This window comes from Gaeumannomyces tritici, assembly GCF_000145635.1.
Source record: "Gaeumannomyces tritici R3-111a-1 unplaced genomic scaffold supercont2.5, whole genome shotgun sequence".
Taxonomy (NCBI): Eukaryota; Fungi; Ascomycota; class Sordariomycetes; order Magnaporthales; family Magnaporthaceae; genus Gaeumannomyces; species Gaeumannomyces tritici.
Window position 1 is genome coordinate 3,786,700 of NW_008804549.1, and position 19,784 is coordinate 3,806,483.

The following is a 19,784-nucleotide window of genomic DNA, read 5'->3' on the forward strand; positions in this document are numbered from 1 at the left end:
GGTGGGGGAGCAGGGGTGGCCTCGGGGGCCGAGGCGACGGGGAGTCGGGGTGGGATCGGGGCCGTAGAGGGGACAGGGGCGTCGGCGTCGGCTGGGGTCTCCTTCTTCTCGATCTTAGGCGGCAGATCCGTGGTGGAGTGGCGGCCGTCGGTGCAGGGAGGGATCGACAAGAACTCCTCAAAGGTCAAGACGCGTGGCTTGCAGCATTTCCACCCTGCCAGTTTGGTGCGAGGTTAGCTCCTGGGAAAAATGACTGATCCCGCTAAAGCAATTCGCCCCGCAAACCTGCCTTTTTGGCCCTCGTGAAAGACGGGCGGCCCGGGGTGGTACACGCAACCATCCTCCTCGCCCTCGTTGTAGGACTTGCCGCAGCTCTGGTGAACACACGTTTGCGCCATGGTGGTGGCGAGAATCAATCGAGACGGCTGGTGACAAAAAAAAAAAAAAAAAAGTAGCTTATGCCCCGCCTGTTCGTCGGCTTTCTGGCAGGTATGGGGGCGTGCCTCTTTTCTTGTGCAATTGCCGGGCGTCGACTCGACAGACAGCAAGCGCAGGCCGAGGTGTCGATTGAGTAGCAGCGGGAGACTTGTGAGGCTGCGAGGCTGGATGCTGGCACTGGTTCCGTCCCCCTGCAAAATATGTAGTCGGCCAGATACTCAAGGCATGTCGTTGATTCAAGCTGCCGCCGGGGTCTGGAGGTTCTGAGAGCTTCCAGAATCGCGTGGATCAGGAGGGGCAACACTCAACCCGCGGACCCCACCCACATTACGTCGGTTTTGTTGCCGTCAGTGGTGCCGACGGGAGCCCGACTATAGGTAGTACGTACCGCCGAAACCAGAGGCCCGGGTCCACAGCGACTCCCCCTACCCGACCCACTTGAGCGTTGGGGATTGCTCGACTTGGGAATGCCTTCAAGCCGCCGCCGTCGCCAGTGACAGATACAAGAACAAAGAAGAAGAAGAAAAAAGAAATGCGCGCCTCTTCACACCTTCTCCAGCAGGCCTGCCGCATCACCCTCTTCACCCGAGAGAACTGCGGCCTCTGTACCAGGGCCAAGTCGGCCCTATCCGCCGTCTGGGACTCGCGCCCCTTCGAATACCGTGAGGTCGACATCGTCAAGCCCGAGGCCCGGCGCTGGCGGGATCTGTACGACTTTGACGTCCCTGTGGTTAGCCTCCGCGACCCCTAAATTTCCGAGATTCGCTCCTCCCCCCGTGTCGTCGTCTCCAACCCATGTCTTGACCGCGTGTGCTGACCAGGCGCCTCTTGCCTTCTTCTCCGCCGCTTGCAGGCGCACATCAGCAAAACAGGGGCCCCAGAGGAGGACCCCAAGCTCGCCTCGGCCGCCGTAAAGCTGATGCACCGCTTCACCCCCGAGGACGTCAAGGCCAAGATGGACGCCGTCGAGGCCACACCACTGAAGCCCTAGCCCCGTTCTTTCTTTTGTCCGTGTCTGCGGAGAATATCTAGGTACCTCCTGCACTGTCCACGTAGCCACAAAGGTAGCTTTCCTCCGTGGAGGGGGCTGGGGGGCCCTTATAAGGTTCGTCAGACCTTTCTGTTTTCAATCCCGGGATAGTGGGTGATTGGGCCCCGGGTTCGAAGCTGGGAGGGTCCGCAGACCCTATCCCAGGCTTGGATCCGGGGCTTCCTTGACATTCCTTTTTTTTTCGCTATTTCTTTTCGTTCTCTTTCTTGTCTTATTGTCCTTATTTTCATTTTTAATGTCTGTATATACATACATGCCCAGCCCTGGCTAAATGTATACAAGTCCATCATTCCCGCCTATCGAGACTCCCATCCCTAGTACCGACCGCTCCTGTCCGGCTTGGCCTCCCCCTTGGCCACGGCCACCGACTCGGCCATGGCGGCCTGCAGGCCCGTGATGTCGGTGGCCACGCTGAGCATGCGGAACCCCTGCTCGGCGTATCTCCGCGCCTGCTCGCCGCCGGTGCAAAAGATGCCCGACCGCGTCGTGCCCGTGCGCTCGGCCGCGAGCCGCACCCGATCGATGGCCGCGTCCAGCTCCGGGTCCATCTTGCCGTCGATTACGGGGTGCCCGATGTTGTTGCCGAGGTCGAAGGGCCCGACGAAGAGCACGTCGACGAGCGGCGCGATCTCCTCGACCGCCTCGAGCGCCTCGCGCGTCTCGATCTGCACCACCGTCAGCAGGCTCGCGTTGGCCTGCTGCAGGTACTCGGTCATGGACAGCGGGTGGAAGTTCTGCATCGCGAAAGGGGACCCGAACCCCCGGGTGCCCTGGGGAGGGAACTTGGCCGACGACACGAGCTGCTCGACCTCCTTGACCGTCCTGATGAGCGGCACTAGTATCTGCAGAGATTCCCAGCCAAAATGCGCGCAATACAGCACGTTCCCGTCTTGCCGTCAGCCAATGCCCGTCCAACGGGATATCCTATCTGTCTGCCTGCATCCTTGCCCGTTCCGATATGCGGCTCCATGTTGCCCAACCATCACATTTACGGCATCTATGGAGTGACGTACCCCGTGCGCACCACTATCAAGAGCTCCTGCAACGCCGTGTCAGCCATCTTCCGGAACGGGAGGTGCAGAAAGGCCGGAAAGGTTTCGCATGAGCAGGCCGCCCTCTGTCCCCTGAATCCTTACGCTTGACCATCCACCCCTGAAAGTCGGGGACCCTGACGATGGGTGAGATCCCAGCCGCCGCGATAGCCGGCACGGCGTCGTGCATGGCCGCGTCGTCCATGGTGCCGTGCTCGCAGTCGACGACGATAAAGTCGACCCCGGGCGTCCGGGCCAGCGCCCTCGAGATGTTGGCCCCGGGCAGCATTTGCCAGAGGCCCATGCTCGGGCCCCGGCCCATGGCCTCCCTGAGCCGGTTGGCCTGCAGCATCTTGGTCGACATGGCGGCGGCCCGTCCGCCCGGCTGGCGCTGTAGGGCTAGGGCTGGGGCGGCGGCGGTGGCGGCGGTTGCTGTCGAGACTCGGGGGCGGCAGGGTCCGGATGTGCTGATCCGGGCGGCGTGTCTGGCGGTCGAGAGCAGAGTGGCGGATGCGCGAGACATGTCGGTGCCCACCGGTGGTTTCCTGTGACGCGCAAACTTTTGAGGGGCTTCCCGTCCTATATGCCCTTGTTTCCTGGGAGGCCGGCCAGGGGGGGCTGATGGAGCAGCCAAGGGGGACCTTTCAGGCAAGACTTCCGCGACTGCGGGGTAAAGTGCCAGCTTAATTGCGATATCGGGCCGTTGTCTGCCATGTCGCCCTCTTTCGCGGTGGGGGTCACATCTGAGTTTGTCCACCACTGTCCGTGTTTTGAATCGCGGGCACAGCTCCATCATAGTGACAGTTTTATTCGAACCAGTGACCCGGTAGGTGGCTACGTTCCAGATCTTGCAAGACCAAAGGCATCTAGAGCAATTTGCAGCAAAGAAATCAACACAGCAAGCGAAACAATACCCTGAACAAGTTTGGTGTGAGTTCTATGCTGACTTCGGGATAGTTCAGCCTTTGAACTCTCAAACGCAACCGCAACAGTGGGTGACGTGATGTATTCCGTCAGCAAAGGTGGCAGTTGTAACGAGTAAAACAAAATCAACAACCAAAAAAAGATTGCGGAACGCCTGGACTGGAAATGGGGGACAGAAAAACAAATGGTATCGGTCAAAACCAAGTCGGCTTGCCCACATATTGGCTGAAAACATGCGCGCTGCATCATGTAGCTCGTGCCGTTGGAGGAAAAGGAAGGAGACAAAAGAACCAAAAAAGGCCGGCAAAGAATCCTGTTTCTTCAAACAGCAGTGCTGCCAGTCATGCACTATCGCGTTTTGCCCACCTGCGATCTCGGGGGACGTGTCAGTCTTGAAGCGACAACAGGAAGCAGCATCAAGCCACAATGCTGCGGCCCATGGAGCTCCAGCGGAATCTCCTGAGCGTGCCGCCGCCGCTGGATTGGCCGATTATATCGCGGCCGCAAGACCCAGTCGCATTGGCTGGAGGGCCGGAAGGGGCGCCGCCTGTGCTTGATATGAAGCCAGCTGCCCCCTCCTGCCGCCCCACCTCACGCCCGATGACGTACCCGGCCCCAAAGCCAACAACCGACACGAGCACCACAACGCCAGCGCTAACAACCCATGTCAGCAGCGTCGGGCTGATTAGTGTTTCGGGCGTTGTCGATGCCGACGTCTCCACCCGCTTCTTCTTGGTCGCCCGGCCCGAAGTCTTCTGCCCGGAACCGGCTGCGGCTCGCTTGCTCTTCTCGCCCCGCGCTGCCGACGATGTCGTGGACGGCGACCGCGTAAACCCGCCCGCATGTGTCTTTTTGTTGGCGGCAGTGGTAGCAGGTGCGACGGTCGCTGCTGGACTCGAGCCCTTCATTTTTGCTCTAGCACTAGCCGATGACTGTGAAGGCGGTGGTGCCGAGGTTCCGGCCATTAGTTCCGCCTCGGGCACCAACCGGATATCCATGGGCTGCATGCCCGCAGTGTTGGAGGTTGGCCCGGCTCCGAGGGCGTCGGGGCCCTCGCGCCTCCGGTTGGGGAGGCCGCGCGCCGCGGCAGCACAAGAGAGCAGCGTCGTGAGAGAGGCGCGCAAAGCCGCATCGTTGTCCTCGCGATACGCCGGTGATACGAACTGCGGGGCGTTGCGGCTTGAGCCGGCCCGTGAGTAAGATGACCTCCTACTCGTGGGGCCCGTGGCCCCCGCATGCGGCCCCGTCGAGGTACCGCCCATATAGGCACCCGGCGTGGAATGGTGGTGCGTGAGATGGCTCGGCGGGTGAGAGAAGGCGTTGGGCTGAGGCCTGAAGACGTGCGGAGCCCCTGACGGAAGCCCTAGTGCGGTGGCGTTCTCGTCGCCCGAGTCGTCGTCGTCGTCATCGTAGCCCGACGACTCGTGACGGGCAGTAGTTTCATGGCGCGAGCCTGTGTGTATATGGGTCGGGGGTGCCATCGGGCCGCCGACCGGGCGTCGCACAACAGGGGCGCCGTCTTCCTCGCTCTCCGTATCATCGTAGTCCTCCTGGCTGCTCGTACCCCCACGCGCGGCAGCATGGCTGATGACGAACGACCGCGGCATGCTATGCTGATGGTTTGGTGGCTGGCGTCCTGCATGTCTCCGGCGCGGGGGGTATGAGGAGCCGTGGACCCTCAGGCCGGTGGTGATGATCTCGTCGCCGCCGATGGAGGAAAGTGATGACGATGACGGTTGAGATGCGATCTCGATCCAGTCTGCGTCTGGCGTTAGCGGCTAGTCCCAACGGCAGTAGATGATGAGGGGATTGAGACTGACCTTCTTGTCGTCGGCGCGACGGCGACTCAGCGGCACTATTGCGACCCGAGGCGCCATTCGCCATGGTGGCCGTTGCGCCGGGCGGGCCGCCCCGGAACTGCTGCTGGTCCATGTCCGCAGGTGGCACGAGAGGGCCGACAGGAACGATCAGTGTGGGGAAAGCCGTCGCGGGTGAGACGAGAGGCTAGGTAGCTTGACGTTCCTCGAGTATCTACGGCAGCCCAGGGGTATCTCAAAAAGGAACAAAGGGCGGCGGGGAAACAACGTGGTTGAAGCCAGTTCGCGATGCGATCGATGCGCCGGGACCCAGGGTCACTGCTTTATCCGTAGATCGAGTCTGAGTGATGAAGGCAGCGCTGACACGTGTGCATGGATGTGAGCTGCAGGTGGGTGAGCGCTTGTGTGCCGCTGTCGCTTCTGCTGCTGCTGCTGCGGTGTGCTCGGGCCTCGCGAGCGCACGACCACTAGAGGGACGTTGAGCGAATGCGCCCGTTGGTTGGGGATGCCTGCAAAGGCGTGCTTAGTTGAGGAAAGGCTTCAGCGCGAAAGGGGCTGATGCAAGAAAACAGGCAGAGCGCTAGCGAGCGACAGCATGGGTTTGGATTTGTGGATGACGACGATACTTGGTCTGGAGGGCAGCAACAAGGCAACGTGGTGGTCTAGCATGGCTGAGGGAGGCTAGGCGTTTTGGCTGCGGCGAAAGGCGCACCCTTCCATTGTCGAGTTGCACCCAGAGCCCAGAGTCCAGAGCAAGCAGGCCAGAGATGGGGGAGGGGCAATGGGCTGGCTGGAATGGGCAGTCACCGCAGTCCAGGCTTTGGGGGCGGGCCAGGTGGCCGGGGCTACAGTGGTGGACCCTCCACGTGCGGCCAGGCAGGTATCACGTCTACGCCTGGGCGTATTGTGCATGAAGAATGAGGGAATCTATCTGCCAGACTGGGCGTATTGTGCATGAAGAATGAGGGAATCTATCTGCCAGAGAGGGAACAGGAGACAGCTATTTATACACAATCCGATCGCCAAAGGCCTGTTCCTCGCCCCTACCTTATGTGTCCCCCAGATCCCTGGATCCGTTGGATCCCGTGATCTCGAGCGCACGCGCTAGTCATGTGATTTCAACAATGGAAGACCATTAGGCACGCCGAAGGGGGCCACAGGAATATGGAAGCGTCTGGCCCTTTTTATCGCCCTCATTTGGCTAGGATGCAATGGCCATCGTCCGTGACCCCGGAGCACTCATTGCAAACGACGCGTAGAGTCGGGACGTCCAAGCCGCAGTTTTCATCGTTGAAAGCCTCGTGAAGGGGAGCACGCCGGGTATCAGTGCACTACAAAGAAAAAGTGGAGGGGAAAAAATTCCTGGTTAGTAACATAAACAATACACCCGTCGTAAAAAGGTAGAGGGAAGGATTGCGTTTTTGCAACTTACCCAAAACCCCCCGGGACCTCTTGGACCGCGCAGCGAACCAGAGGCATAGTAGCATAGAGTCGTACTGTATTGGTGCGGGTAGTCGGTCCCTGGGGCGATGCAGGCGCACCACGTCTCCGGGGGATCCCACGGCGCCGGGGAACCTTGGCGAGCAAGATTGCTATGGAAACCCCCGAAAGCCCAAAGGTTAGCTGGCCGAAGCGAAATAAAAAAGAAATAAAAATAAAAGATTGATGATTAGGATTGCTGAGGTGGGCTATATCTTACGCGGGAACAGCCACGGCCATAACGGTGGGAAGGAGGGCAATAATAAAGAACCTCATTTTGGCGGCGCAAACGCAAAGTTATAATGTATCCTAAGGGTTAAATTGCGAAGGTTGGTGGGTGGTGGAAAAGAAAAACAAACATTAGGTGAGAGGGAGCCAGATATTTATCTTCGTTTCCTGAACGGCGAGCTACGTCCAACAAACCAAGGAAAAAGGAGGGGAAACCGCAAACGCCTTTGGCGACATATCGGTAGGTCGACGACGTTGCTCTAAGGTACAGCAATGCAACCTCCCCCGCAAAGAACAGACCACCTTGGGCGGGACCGCATATGTAGCGCCATGGTTCCTGACACTAGGCTCCATTGATTCGACTGTCGCTCCCTGTAAATGCGCCATTCCTAGGTCTGTAGTCGCCATCCATTTACCGTGCCCCGTGCTATGTAGGTCGAAGCCCACAGCGATAACCCCATCCCGGGGTCTTGTTTTATACCAAGGATCTATCGGCCAACGCGCCAACAGGATTCCCGGTGAGACAAGCCACACGTCCATGTGGAACCTCCGAGTCCTGCGCACTTGATGGGCGTGATGACACGGAAACCGGGCGCGCTTGGGGTAGCCTGGACCTCGGGTTGCACAGGTGATTCGACGTCGGATACGGCGCGTGAGACACACTTTTGAGCGTGAGCCTAAGCGGGACCAGACCGTGGCTGTATGATGGATGGCTCGCGCAGCCTCCACGCGCCTTTGCATTGCTCAGCTTTTGGATCGACAGATGGCCTGGGGGTGTCACACGGGAGGGTTACGTGCCCAGCACCGACAAGGTACCCTGGAATGGAACACAGAGCTCCTGTCTGCATCTCCCCCAGACCACAGCTCGACCTATCTCATCGTCGTCGCGTAGGAAAAGAAAGACCAAAAGAAAGCGAATGGAAAGGGACAAAAATATCAATCCAATAGAGAAGGAATAGAAATCATCAAGCCCAGCTGTAAATACGCCCATGATTGAGGGTTCGAACGTACATTAGCCTCCAACACTTCCGCGCCCCACACCTTGACTTGGTGGTACACATAGGTGAGTACCTGGCCACGCGCCTGGGATGCTTGTGGGAAGGGCAATATCACATCCTGTCCGGTGTCAAATACATACCTGTAATGGAGTGAAATCACGGCGGGAACAAGACGATTTTGATCTTATAAATTACAGCCCCCGGGAACGCCAAGGTCAAGCTATGGAAATCGTCGTAACTACTAGGCAGGCCGGTTACTTACCCGAGATCAGAACTTTTGGTGGTATCAATCAGCCCAAGCGGCAAATCAGAGAAGAACGCCTCCCACTGGCAACACAAGCCCATAAGAGACTCTTATCAGACACAGGAGCACTTGGCTATACTCCTCGTGGCCTCCTTTGCACCCAAGGAAGTCAGTATATATCACAGAGCGCCCCGCTATTCAAGGATGCACTTGAGAGCCCTCGGAACCCCACAAGCCGTCATGACCGTTGAGTCTTGGTCCACGCTCAAATATCCGTCGTCACACCCCTCGTTGAAGAGACAGTGACCTGGACACAGGAGGCTTCATCCAAAAACTCGCCGGTCAGAAAGAGCCCACAGCGACAAGAGAAACCCATCATCCAGACCTCGAAGCGGCGGACCGCATACGAGAAGAGCATTCAAAGAGCCAAGAAATGCGACGAGGCCGAAGCCAAGTCACATGCCCACAGGTAGGATCATAGCCCCCAGGTGTCTGGCACATATACGCGTGACTCTTCACGAATCAACGCGATGTGCCTCCAAAGCTGCCTATCTCTCCCCAAAGGATCGAGACGGGTGCATTTGAAAACCGACAGCCAAACGAAGCCCACACGAGGCGAGCCGAGAGCCCTCTGTGCAATTGTGTGCGGCGACCACGTTTAGAACGTGGTCTTCTTTCCCTGGAAGCCACCACCGCCGCGGCCACCGAATCCACCACGACCGCCTCCACCACGGCCACCGCCGCCGCGGCCACCACCACGACCACCGAAGCCACCGCGGCCACCACCGCGGCCGCCACCACGTCCGCCGAAGCCGCCGCCGCCGCCGCCGCCGCCGAAACCGCCGCCCTCACGAGGAGGCTTGGGCGTCGAGTAGTCAAGACGGCAAGGACGGCCGTTGATTGACTGGCCAGAGAGCTGGGTGAAGGCCGACTTGGCGTCCTCGACCGAGTTGAAGCTGACGTAACCGAATCCCTTGCGACGTCCAGACTCCCTGCGAAACTATTAGGCCACCGAGACTAGACTGCGACTAACCCACGCATGGGCCAGTCAGATGGAGGCGCAATGTACAGGGTTGGAGAACTTACTGGTCAGTAGGGAGCCTCAGACTCTTTATCTCGGCGACGCTGCCGAAGAACTCGCTGACGACGTCCTCGTCGGCGTCGAAAGGAAGGTTGCCGACGAAGAGAGTGTCGCTCTCGGGGCTAGTGACATCGCCAAACTTCTTGGCGCGATCTGCCGAGTCGTTGTTGTTTGACTTGCCGGTCGAGAAGTCGACCTTGATCTGGCGACCATCAATGAAGGCACCCTGCTTCTCGGCATGGGCCTTCTCGGCGTCTGCGGGGCTGGCAAAGTCGACGTAGCCAAAGCCCTTGGACCGGCCGGTCTCACGATCCGTGATGACCCGGGCGCTGACAACCTCACCGCAGAACTTGAACTCCTCCTTGAGCATGTCATCGTCAACGTTCCAGCTGAGGCTGCCCACGAACAGAGTGGCGGGCTTGTCCGACTCAGCCGCGTCCGTCTTGGACTTCTTGGTCGGGGCCTCCTTGGGCTCGTCAGCCTTGCGCTTCTTGGAGGGCGCCTCGGCCTTGGTCTCCTTCTCATCAGAGTCAGAATCGTCGGAGTCGTCAGAGTCCTCCTCGGACGAGTCGTTGGAATCAGAAGAGTCAGCAGACTAGAGCCGTAGGAAATGAAGGATGTTAGCATAGCCATATTTAGGGCGAGTGATGTAGGAGACGGAGTGCTCGGGGTGTCCTTACGCTCTCAGCGGCAGCCTTCTCGGTCTTCTTGGCGACAGCAGGCTTTGCCTTGGCCTCCTCCTTCGACGCGGAGGAGTCGCTCTCATCATCAGAGTCGTTCTCGGAAGAATCGGACGAGTCCGAATCGGAGCCATCAGCCATCTTGACGTCGCCGTTGGTAGCGGCCTTTGCGGCCGGGGCAGGCTTGTCATCTGAGTCGCTATCGGAGTCGCTGTCCGAGTCCGAGTCCGACGACTCGGCGGCGGCCTTGGCCTTTCCGTTCACCTTGCCATTGGGCTTGGCAGTGGCCTTGGCAGTGGCCTTGGTAGGCTTCTTCTCGGCCTCAGACTCAGACTCGGAAGAGTCCGACGAGGCGGACGAGTCGGAGTCGCTCCCGGAGTCGGAAACCTCGACCTTCTTCTTCTTGGAGTCCTTCTTGGAGTCCTTCTTGGAAACCTTGGTAGCAACCTCCTTGGCCGTCTTCTTTGACTTCGCGACGGGGGTCTGCGACGCCTTGGTCACGCCCGCATTCTTGACAGCGAGGGGCTTCGCAGCCGCCTTGCTGCTCTTGGACTTTGACTCCTTGACCTTGCCCATTGTGACTGTGGTTCTGGTATGAGATGGAGGATAGGAAGGGACGTAGTATTGAAGGGTAGATGTAGAGGAAGGAGGTGTGGTGAACTCGAGAAAGAGGGAAGGATCTCGAGGACAAGCGCGATGAGGAATGGGCAAGAGCTTTATGCGCTGGCAGGAGACCCTGAAAAAAAAAATTGGAAAAAAAAAGTGGTTGGCGGCGCAAATATTCCAGCAGAAAATACTTTTTAGCGGGTCGAATCAAAGGCGGTGAATGCATAAGGGTGGAGCATGCCTCTGGCTTGAGACAACCTCCGCGGTGGGGTGCTCTCCCTTATCGTTATCGAGAACTTCAGCCTGGAGAAACAGGCACCAATCGACAGTGGAGCTCCGAATTGGATGGGCCAGCCTTGGAAGCATCACATTCACATCGAGACGCTGGCCCGAAATCGTTTGCCGGCGAGCGCTTGATAGTCGGCCCACGCGCAGCCGAACCTCCCGCCCCGCAGCTCCGGAACCAATTGATATCGACACGAAACCCGGAGTTCAGTCCTCCCCCTTCCTCCGTCAGCCGCAGCGACCTCTCCGAACCGAAGATGCCGACCCCCGAATCCGCCGCGTTCCTAGCCAAGAAGCCCACGGTCCCACCGACCTTTGACGGGGTCGACTACGATGATAACAAGGCGCTCAAGGCCGCGCAGGACGCCATCGTCAGGGAGCAGTGGGTTCAGGTCATGATGGGCCGGCTCGTCCGTGAGGAGCTGGGCAAGTGCTACTACCGGGAGGGCGTGAACCACCTGGAGAAGTGCGGGCACCTACGGGGTACGTCTGGAGGAGACAGGGGATGTGTTTCTTTATCGCCGCCATGGCTCTGTGTCTCTTGGGCCATGTCGGGCAGGCCGCTTGGTGGAGGCTTTGCTCTCATTATCCGTGTATGATCGAGGACGATTGAACTATATGCTGACGAATCCGGACAACCAGAACGATATCTGCAACTGCTCAAGACCGCAAGAGTAAAGGGCTATATTTTCGAGCAACAGAACTACATCCCGAAGTGAGAGGGGAGGAGCGCGTGAATCGAATGGGCCATGCGACACTTGGGAAGGGATTCCGAGACGTCGAAGGCTATACGTACAATGGCCTAACGTCAGCTGGGTGGTAATTACCTTAGCTGCTGGGAAATCAAAGCATGGTGCAGAGCTTGTCTATCGATTGCATTAAGCGCACGCTGTTAGCCTTTAGAAGCTTGGGATGACGAGCCTAGGTGCTTCTCAGGCGCAGCAGAGTGACATTGTGGTGCTGGTCCAGCGCTGTTGGGATTGTAAAACAGGACAGGTTGTGTCTTTGGTAGATCAATTGACGGCAAGTTATAATCAATTGCCAAATATCACCATTCATTTCCCAAGTTGTTCTAGGAACCAACACTTTGCCAGGCGCATTTGGTAGAGTCTTTGCGTGACTGGGGGGAACTTGACATCAGAATTCCTAGCAGTGGTCCTGAGCGCCCGCCCCAAAAAAAATTCGAGAGCTTCAGCTCCCCACTGCGACTAGCAGCAGCCCGTAGCCACCCACGCTCCAGAGAAGACACGTCCCGGACAAAAGGCGCCTTGTCTCTCCTCCCGCAACCCAGAGAACTCGGCCGTCGCCCACGATGATCTGCAGGTCGTGCCTCCGGCAGGTGTGGCGCCTGCCGCAGAGGCCGGCGCTGCTTCTGTCCCGCCCCTTCGCCACCACATTCCGCGCACGAAACGCCGCGCCGGCCGCCCCCGATGCGCCGTCACTAGCCGCCGCGACCGCCCCCGACGCAGGCGGCGACGGCGCTGCCGCCGACGCGCCCCTGTCGTCGTGCCCCAAGGGCACCATCATGACGGGCCTCAACTTCTACAAGAACAAGACGGACCCGGTTGCCATGGCGGACAAGGACTACCCAGAGTGGCTGTGGACGTGTCTCGAGGTCAAGCAAAAGGCTGCCGGCGACGGCGACGAGGCCGCCGGCGCCGATGAGTTCTGTGCGTTGCTTTGGCCCTTCTCTATCCCTCCCACCTGTCTCCATCATTCGCATCACTCCCCCCTCCCACTCCCCTCATCCTCATCTAGGTCGTGAACATGGTGGGGGGCTGAAGAGTGGTTGAGGTTGGATTGTGCGAAAGCATACCGATGAGAAAAAAAAAAAAGCTAATGCGCCGAAATTGGTCGCCCGCAACAGCAAAATCCAAAAAGCAACGGCGAGCAGCCGCCAAGCGCCAGAGGCTGCTGGAGGCCAAGATGCTGGCGTCGGGGGACCTGTCGGCACTGGCGCCCAAGATCCCCCTGCAGCAGCAGTCCATCAACCTCCCGGGCGGCGAGGACGGCAGCGTCGAGGGCGCCGTGCTCGCGGCAGAGAAGAGGGAGGAGCTACGGCAGGCGATGCGCAGAGAGCGCAAGGCCAAGATCAAGGAGTCCAACTACCTCAAGTCTATGTGAGCAAGCAAGCGGCTGCCGAAACGGCTGGTTGCGTGGCACAAAGACGATTGGCTCGCGCTGCGTCCTCGAGAGGCTTGCTCATTCAGAATTACATTGTATTATACAATTGTATCAACGAGCGCTTTCCCCCGTGCATGTATATGCTGTGACAACCCACTCGCCCGGTTGGGCACGAGGAGGCTCTCTTTTATGCCATCAGCCCACCTGCGTGCCCTAGAATGAAGGTGGTAATGCATGAGGTATTTGTGTGTCGAGTGTCGCAGCAGAGGAGGGCCAAGAATGGACATGGGGCTCCAAGGTCTCTCAGGCCTCGTCGTCATCCTCCTCATCCTGGTCCCCAGCCTTGCGCTTCATCAGATCAGCCAAGTGCTTCTTGGCGTTCTTGAGCTGAGTTTCCACACGAGTCCTGAGCAGACGGTTTGCTATCAGGGCGAGGTCTCCTTCTATCTTCTTGACTTGCCTCTCCGCCTCTGCTATTGCCTCGTTGGTATCATCCTGATCCGCAGCCTCTCCCTCGGCGTCCTCGTCGACGTCCTCACGATCGTCGTCATCATCGTCGTCGTCGTCATCATCGTCGTCTTCGCCGTCGTCCTCAGCCCCCGACTCGGCTTGGGCAGCGGGCGTGTTGGTCTCATCGCCGTTTGCTGATGGCATTGCTGGTGCGTCCTGGGTTGGACCATCTTCCTCGCCCAGCATGTCACCGGCCAGCACGTCCTCGAGCTCGTTGAGCAGATCTGCGTCTGGCTCTCCGTCATCCTCCCCGTCGTCGTCGAAGAGATCTCCGTGTGAGTCGCCATTGGCCTGGGCACCACCGTCCATCTCCTCGTCGTCCTCGCCCTCGGCATCCTGCTCGTCATCGGGATACTCGCCAATCTTCTCCTTGCCGTCGTGCCCGATATTAACGAGCTCATACCGCACGTCGGCAGCCTGGCGGTCGGCCTCCAGCAGCCGGTTGAGCTCGGCCTCCTTGTCCTTAACTTCTTTCTTGGTCAGGCGTTTCCGGAACCGGCGCTGGACGGCATCGTGCATGGGCGGGGTCAGGCCGTGCGGCCACCTGAAGTCGGTCTCGTTGGTGGGCGCGGGGAGCGGGACCGTCTTGGCTTCCTGCTCGTTGGCGACCTTGGCGAAGATGAGCAGCATCTGACAGATGTCTGCCGTCTTCATCAGGTTCTTCTTGTCCCACGTCTTCATGCTCTCGGTGATGGTAGGAAAATCGACCAGCACGGCGGCATAGAAATTGCTGCGGATGCGCACAAGGGCCCTCCGCTCGGCACTCAGCCACTTGATGGCGAATTCAGCAGGCGTCCTGCCCTCCTTGCCATGGCCGTTGGGGGGCAGGCCTATGCGATTCTGATCCACCATCTGCGCCAGGTAATCGAGGTCCTCCTCCACGCCCCCCTCATAGCGCAGGATGAACTGCTCCTCAATGACCGGGTCGGTCTCGCGGTCCTCCAGCTCCGAGTCGTATCCGTCTCCGGGCGGGTGGTGCGGTGCGTTGCCGGTCCTTCTGAACTTCAACTTGACGGCCGGGGACGGCGCGGCCGACTTGGTGAGCTTGATCCGCTTGATCGTCGAAGGAGTAGACGTTTCAACATCGCTAAGTGCGTCGTCCTTAGCCCGCTTTTTTGCGCTCGGCTTCATAACCCGACCAGACTTTGTCTTCATGTTTGACGGCGCAGAGGACGGCGGCGGCCGCGGTGGCCCGAAGATCGGAGGGCCAGCCTCGATCGCCGGGGTGGGTGGCCGCGAGCTTTTGAGCTTGACTCGGATCTTGGCACTTGCTGTCGGAGTCTCGGCCATGGCCGTCGGCGTGGATGCGGGCGCGGATGATGCGGGGGATCTCGTGATCGATGACAGCGCCTGCGAGCCTATTCGCAGTTTTAGTATTGGCCGGCTGGGAGCTGGTGATGCGCCATCTTTGCGCTCTGGGGTGTCCGTCATGGTGACGGGAGCTCAAACAGAGAGCCAGCGCGTCGTCGTAGGGATATGCCGTGGGTAGGAATTGTGAGTCGAACGCTTCTGCCGCTGGGTGGGGTTCGGGCGGTCAGACGCCCGCGTTTGCGCGGGTCGCGGAGCACAAGAAAATATCTTGGGATGGGAAACGGCTTCATCGAGCGCGGCGACCTTTGGGGTCGCGCGCTGTAATGAACGGACCTGGATGGCGCGGTCCAGATTGCCCCGTGGGTCCAACAGCCGCTTGTGGGGCATGCGCTAGTCCATATCTGGAATAGAACGGCAACCATGCATGCGCGCCTGCCCCACCCACCGCTTGTGCCTGCCCGCTTCCAGTCTGCAGAGCTGGTGCTCAATGCTCCTGCTGCCCCAGTGAAGTGAGTGGCATCACCCTCGGCTCGCTTCCACCCCCATCCACCATCCGACCATACAACTCCAGACTATGCGCGCACCAAGCTGCGCCACTATCGCCGAACCGTCGATGCGAGAACGCCCGCCCGTACTGTCTATCTCCTAGGCACGAATCTCCAGAATCCGAGACGGCACATTCTCAAGCGCAGAAGCAGGCGCCCGGCGAGCCGCAGAAACGAAATCTCGACAGGCAGAGGGATCACCCCCGTGGGGAGGAGAGAGATAGGGAAACGACCGACCATGACGCCGCCCGCGACCCTCTTCCACGCCCTCCTCCGGCCGAGCGTGCTGCAGATCCTGCGCGCCTCGGGCTACCAGATCACCAAGCCCGCCGTGCTCGACAGCCTCACGGACCTGGCGGCCCAGTACCTGCTCGTGCTCTGCCGCCAGACGGCCGCCCACGCCTCGGACAACGGCAGCGACCTGTGCCCGGGCCTCGTCGACGTGCGCATGGCCCTCGAGGACTGCGGCGCCCTCGGCCCGGACCTCCCCGGCGACGACCCCCAGGGCTCCCAGGACTTTGCCGACTGGTTCGCCGGCCCGCGCAACGCCGAGATACGCCGCGTCGCCCTCGACGGCGAGGATGAGGCCACGGACTGGCTAGTTGGTAGGTCTTTACTTTTTTTTCTGCTGGACCCTTTGATCGAGGTCTCTCCAACCTTCTCGCACGAATAAGCAGGGCGCTGATCAAGCACACCCACAACCCCCAGCTCTCAAGCAGAAACATAGCAAGACTGGAGAGGACTCCAAGTTCCAAGGGACGCTATTGGGCAAATGCAACGAACATGGCGAGGTCATAGTCGAGGGGGGCCATTTTGACACCATCCAGTCTTGGAGTGATCACATGAAGAAGAGCGGCGTCATGACCCCGCCGCCATCACCGCCGCAAGCAGAGGACCAGTCAGACGACGACGGCGATTCGAGGCCACCCAGCTCTGGGTTAAGCTCAATAGGAGAGAAGGAAATCCACGAGCTCGGGATGAGCATGAACAGTGGTCAGGCCGCCACTACTGGCGGCGGCGGCGGCGGCTCCTCTGCAATGGAGGTAGACACGAAATGATGCCGCTGAATACTGGTGACAAGAAAAAAAAGAGGAAGTAAATAGGTGAGCGACAGGCTTACTCGGATACTTACCAACATGGGTTATAAATTATACGGTTCATAGCGCCGGCGTCTGGGAAAAACTATACCATTTTGTCCTTGGCTACAGTGGCCAGGGGGGCATCACCAAACGATTCAGGTTGTCTGATTCACGTTACACGCCAACTTTTAAGCGTTTAATAAACTATTGATATCTCCTTTTGGACATATCACCTCGAATACTCGGTGGAGCGGTCGAGATTGAAGGCGGCGCTTATCAGGGCCAGGTGGCTGAAGGCCTGAGGCGTGTTTCCCAGCTGCTCGCCCGACCTCGCAATCTCCTCGCTGAACATGCAGAGGTGGTTACTGAAGCTGAGCATGTTCTCGAACAGGTTAATTGCCCGGACGAGATACTTGGGCTCGTAGACGCCGGCACGCGTCATGGCCTCGACCAGCCAGAAGGTGCACATGCTGAACGCGCCCTCGCGCCCACCAACGCCTGCCACAGCGGCTCGTGTTAGTCTTTTTATCTCTAGAAGCGGTTTGGGGGCCTTCCCCGGCGCGTTATCTCGCCACACTGGCCCGCGGCAGGCACGAAACAACGTCCGGTATAAACCAGGGAGGGCCCTGACCAGACTTACCGTCGTCGGACAGCTCGGTGTTGTAGCGATAGACGAGCCCAGTGCTCGTCAGGCCGCCTTTGTCGGGAGGGAGGAGGATGCGGTCCATGGTGTTCAGGAACCGCGGGTCTGACGGGGCGATGAAGAAGACCAGGGGCGCTATTAGGATGGACGAGTCTAGGGTGGTGTTGTTCTCGTAGCTCTGCACGAAGCACTTCATCTCCTTGTTGTAGCCTGGTTTGCGCAACGTCAGCTTCGGCCATGTCTCTCTCGTGCTTGGAGACGGGGGGGCTTTCGCGGCGGCGGTCGGTTCCAGCGAGCATGCAACATACCCTTCTCCATGATCTCCTCGTAGAGCATGTCACGGGCCTCGAGCCATTTGGCCCGGTTGGGGCAGGGGAGGTTCCTCTTCTCTGCCAGCCGGAGACCGCGATCGAAGGCGACCCAGAGCATCACCTTGGAATAAACAAAGTTTTGCTTGTTGTTGCGAACCTCCCAGATAGACATGTCGGGCTCTGTGTCGGCTATCAGTCAGCACTCTGTTCCCTCTTGTAGCTGCGCGCAAGCTAATTCCTTGGTTAAACTTGCCGTTCATGATAGTAAGGACGTAGTCTGCGCAACGGATGGTAATATTTGGTTAGCATTCTCGCCCCTTTCACGCCGGTTGGGCCACTATCACCGGGGACCTTACCAAGGAGCTGTCGTACAGACACCCACTGGTCCCAGGTGCAAGGCTTGCCATATTTGTTGTTGAGGTAAACGGCGTCCATGAGCTCGCCGTAAATGTCGAACTGGTGGTGGAAAGCAGCGCCGTTCCCAATGCGGACGGGCTTGCTACCCCTGTACCCATCGAGGTGGCCGAGTTCGAGCTCGGGGATCTCAGTCTCGCCCCTGATGGTGAACATGATGGGGAGGCCCCCGTCGGGGGCGCGAGACTGGAGAATTCGCTCGCTGATGAACTCCATGTATGCGTCCGCCTCTTCCTTGAACCCAAGCCGCAGCAGGATATAGATCGTGAAGCTGGAGTCGCGCACCCACGAGAAGCGATAGTCCCAGTTTCTGGAAACACCAACCAGTTACGGGAAGGTCAGACCACGCCGGTATCGATCCGGAAAGTAGGGAAGATGCCAGTGGACGGCTTTGGATGTTTGGGGAAGCGAACTTGGCTGCTTACCGAACACCGCCGATGTCTTCTGGGATAGAGAAGGTAGGGGCAGCCACAATAGCCCCTGTAGGCTCGTAAGTCAGAAGCTTCAGAATCATGAGGCTCCTGCTCACGACCTCGCGCCACCTTCCCTTGTACTTGGACTTGGAGATCCAGTTGTACCAATAGCTTTGGGTTGAGTGCTGCTGGGCGTCGAGCACGGCGGTCGTGATGTGCTCGGTGACGTGATTCGGGATGTCCTCGCGCAGCACAAACGACGCGGCCTGGCCTTCTTGGATGGTGATGTGGGCCACGACGCCCTCGCCGAGCATGCCGGGTCTCTTGACCTTTTCGAACCTTACTACTGGATACGTGCCAGCCGAGGTGTGGTCTCCGCAGTCCAGCGTCACGTCAAGCTGCAGTTTCAGATCTTTACCATGGAATGTGACCGTCTTGCTTTTCGTGTTATTGCACTGTTCACCGTGGGCTGATTCGATGATTTCAGTGACGTGAGGCTCTTTGGCGTAGCCCAGCGCTGGGAAGAGCTCGATATCTGCATTTCAGGGGTTAGGCGAGTGAACGGACGGAAGGAAAGAGAAAAAGATATCAGGTAGCCTACCCAGAGCCAGACTTCCGCGGATACATTCGACCCTTCTGACGAGCCACTTCTTGAGCTCGTCGGGCACCTTGGTCATCTCGCGGAAAGCGTTCTGCTTGGGGGCCTTGGCGACGACGATGGTCTGCTTCGGTCTGGGGAAAAAGTCCACCAAGTCTACAACTCCATCTTCGTGAATGTAGCGCGTCTGCAGGATGTTGCTGGAGGGCAGATACTGCTGCTTGGTGGTGCAGGAGATGTCGGCCGGGGGCGCGATGCTGAAGTGGCCGCCCTTGTCCTTGTCCAGGAGCCGGCAAAAGACGGAGGGGGAGTCGAAGTCGGGCCAGCACATGAAGTCGATGCTCCCGTCCATGCCGACCAGGGCACAGGTCCTCATGTTCCCGATGATGCCGTAGTTCTCGACGGGCAGGTAGCCGCCAGCCCGACCGCGCATGCCCTGCGTGGGGGTCGCATTGTGAGATGGCGTGCCCATGCTCGGGAGGATCTGGCCTTCAGATTGGGGGATGGGAAAGAAGGGTGTGTGGGAAGTGGGAGGAAGGCTAGTGCGGAATGTCGTAACTGGGCACGCATCTTTTGTTTATATACGGCGACTAACATGGAGCAGGCGGGGTAGACAAGAGCTCTCTTAAAAAGGTTAGCAAGCTACAGCTACGGTAGCACTGTATGTAGGCAGGCATGGAGTTAAGTGAGCTCCTGCAGAGTGTTGGGCAATCCCGTGACATAATGATGGCGCAGGTCTTACTCAGCGACCTACGTGCCCATCCCCACTTGAAGCCATTGAGGTTCGTGATGGTTTGGGTAAATGCACCTTGTCGATTCCCGCTCCGGGGATCTCCATGCCGCAACTCAAGCCGTCTCGACTCCACCCAGGTACATGGAGGTGGGTGGTTAGATTCGGCAACTTTCGGCAACTGGTACCTCGAATGCGGAGACCACTGTGCGGGTTTAAGGCTGTCAATTACATGAAGTACCCC

At 59.0% G+C, this 19,784-nt stretch overlaps 11 protein-coding genes across 11 annotated transcripts; 4 read left to right on the forward strand and 7 right to left on the reverse strand.

The window, feature by feature from the left end:
* Positions 1-177: 177 nt before the first annotated feature.
* GGTG_10224 (hypothetical protein) lies at positions 178-398 on the reverse strand (the record flags this gene model as incomplete). The annotated part of the gene is made up of 2 exons (XM_009228093.1): positions 178-214; positions 286-398. The coding sequence occupies 2 exons, from the start codon at positions 396-398 to the stop codon at positions 178-180; spliced, it is 150 nt and encodes a 49-aa protein (XP_009226357.1).
* Positions 399-893: 495 nt separating this feature from the next.
* Positions 894-1,848, forward strand: GGTG_10225 (hypothetical protein). Its single transcript, XM_009228094.1, has 2 exons — positions 894-1,168; positions 1,292-1,848. The coding sequence occupies exons 1-2, from the start codon at positions 971-973 to the stop codon at positions 1,427-1,429; spliced, it is 336 nt and encodes a 111-aa protein (XP_009226358.1). The 5' UTR covers positions 894-970; the 3' UTR covers positions 1,430-1,848.
* Positions 1,804-2,884, reverse strand: GGTG_10226 (2,4-dihydroxyhept-2-ene-1,7-dioic acid aldolase; the record flags this gene model as incomplete). The annotated part of the gene is made up of 3 exons (XM_009228095.1): positions 1,804-2,331; positions 2,503-2,528; positions 2,626-2,884. 3 exons carry the CDS (start codon positions 2,882-2,884, stop codon positions 1,804-1,806), a joined length of 813 nt encoding a protein of 270 aa, XP_009226359.1.
* A 976-nt stretch (positions 2,885-3,860) lies between these two features.
* GGTG_10227 (hypothetical protein) lies at positions 3,861-5,328 on the reverse strand (the record flags this gene model as incomplete). Its single annotated transcript, XM_009228096.1, has 2 exons — positions 3,861-5,203; positions 5,265-5,328. 2 exons carry the CDS (start codon positions 5,326-5,328, stop codon positions 3,861-3,863), a joined length of 1,407 nt encoding a protein of 468 aa, XP_009226360.1.
* Positions 5,329-6,309: 981 nt separating this feature from the next.
* Positions 6,310-7,322, reverse strand: GGTG_10228 (hypothetical protein; the record flags this gene model as incomplete). The annotated part of the gene is made up of 3 exons (XM_009228097.1): positions 6,310-6,365; positions 6,694-6,853; positions 7,269-7,322. The coding sequence occupies 3 exons, from the start codon at positions 7,320-7,322 to the stop codon at positions 6,310-6,312; spliced, it is 270 nt and encodes an 89-aa protein (XP_009226361.1).
* An 817-nt stretch (positions 7,323-8,139) lies between these two features.
* Positions 8,140-10,756, reverse strand: GGTG_10229 (nuclear localization sequence binding protein). The gene is made up of 3 exons (XM_009228098.1): positions 9,972-10,756; positions 9,297-9,886; positions 8,140-9,202 (listed from the first exon to the last, which is right to left on the reverse strand). The coding sequence occupies exons 1-3, from the start codon at positions 10,545-10,547 to the stop codon at positions 8,869-8,871; spliced, it is 1,500 nt and encodes a 499-aa protein (XP_009226362.1). The 5' UTR covers positions 10,548-10,756; the 3' UTR covers positions 8,140-8,868.
* Positions 10,757-10,869: 113 nt separating this feature from the next.
* Positions 10,870-11,978, forward strand: GGTG_10230 (NADH-ubiquinone oxidoreductase 12 kDa subunit). Its single transcript, XM_009228099.1, has 2 exons — positions 10,870-11,345; positions 11,505-11,978. The coding sequence occupies exons 1-2, from the start codon at positions 11,120-11,122 to the stop codon at positions 11,579-11,581; spliced, it is 303 nt and encodes a 100-aa protein (XP_009226363.1). The 5' UTR covers positions 10,870-11,119; the 3' UTR covers positions 11,582-11,978.
* A 94-nt stretch (positions 11,979-12,072) lies between these two features.
* GGTG_10231 (hypothetical protein) lies at positions 12,073-13,121 on the forward strand. The gene is made up of 2 exons (XM_009228100.1): positions 12,073-12,532; positions 12,730-13,121. The coding sequence occupies exons 1-2, from the start codon at positions 12,175-12,177 to the stop codon at positions 12,984-12,986; spliced, it is 615 nt and encodes a 204-aa protein (XP_009226364.1). The 5' UTR covers positions 12,073-12,174; the 3' UTR covers positions 12,987-13,121.
* GGTG_10232 (hypothetical protein) lies at positions 13,032-15,115 on the reverse strand. Its single transcript, XM_009228101.1, has one exon. It carries the CDS (start codon positions 14,925-14,927, stop codon positions 13,290-13,292), a length of 1,638 nt encoding a protein of 545 aa, XP_009226365.1. The 5' UTR covers positions 14,928-15,115; the 3' UTR covers positions 13,032-13,289.
* Positions 15,116-15,322: 207 nt separating this feature from the next.
* Positions 15,323-16,672, forward strand: GGTG_10233 (hypothetical protein). Its single transcript, XM_009228102.1, has 2 exons — positions 15,323-15,957; positions 16,061-16,672. The coding sequence occupies exons 1-2, from the start codon at positions 15,591-15,593 to the stop codon at positions 16,408-16,410; spliced, it is 717 nt and encodes a 238-aa protein (XP_009226366.1). The 5' UTR covers positions 15,323-15,590; the 3' UTR covers positions 16,411-16,672.
* Positions 16,472-19,443, reverse strand: GGTG_10234 (glycosyl hydrolase). Its single transcript, XM_009228103.1, has 7 exons — positions 18,814-19,443; positions 18,225-18,747; positions 17,742-18,109; positions 17,639-17,662; positions 17,383-17,565; positions 17,072-17,284; positions 16,472-16,929 (listed from the first exon to the last, which is right to left on the reverse strand). Exons 1-7 carry the CDS (start codon positions 19,280-19,282, stop codon positions 16,661-16,663), a joined length of 2,049 nt encoding a protein of 682 aa, XP_009226367.1. The 5' UTR covers positions 19,283-19,443; the 3' UTR covers positions 16,472-16,660.
* Between the last annotated feature and the right edge of the window lie 341 nt (positions 19,444-19,784).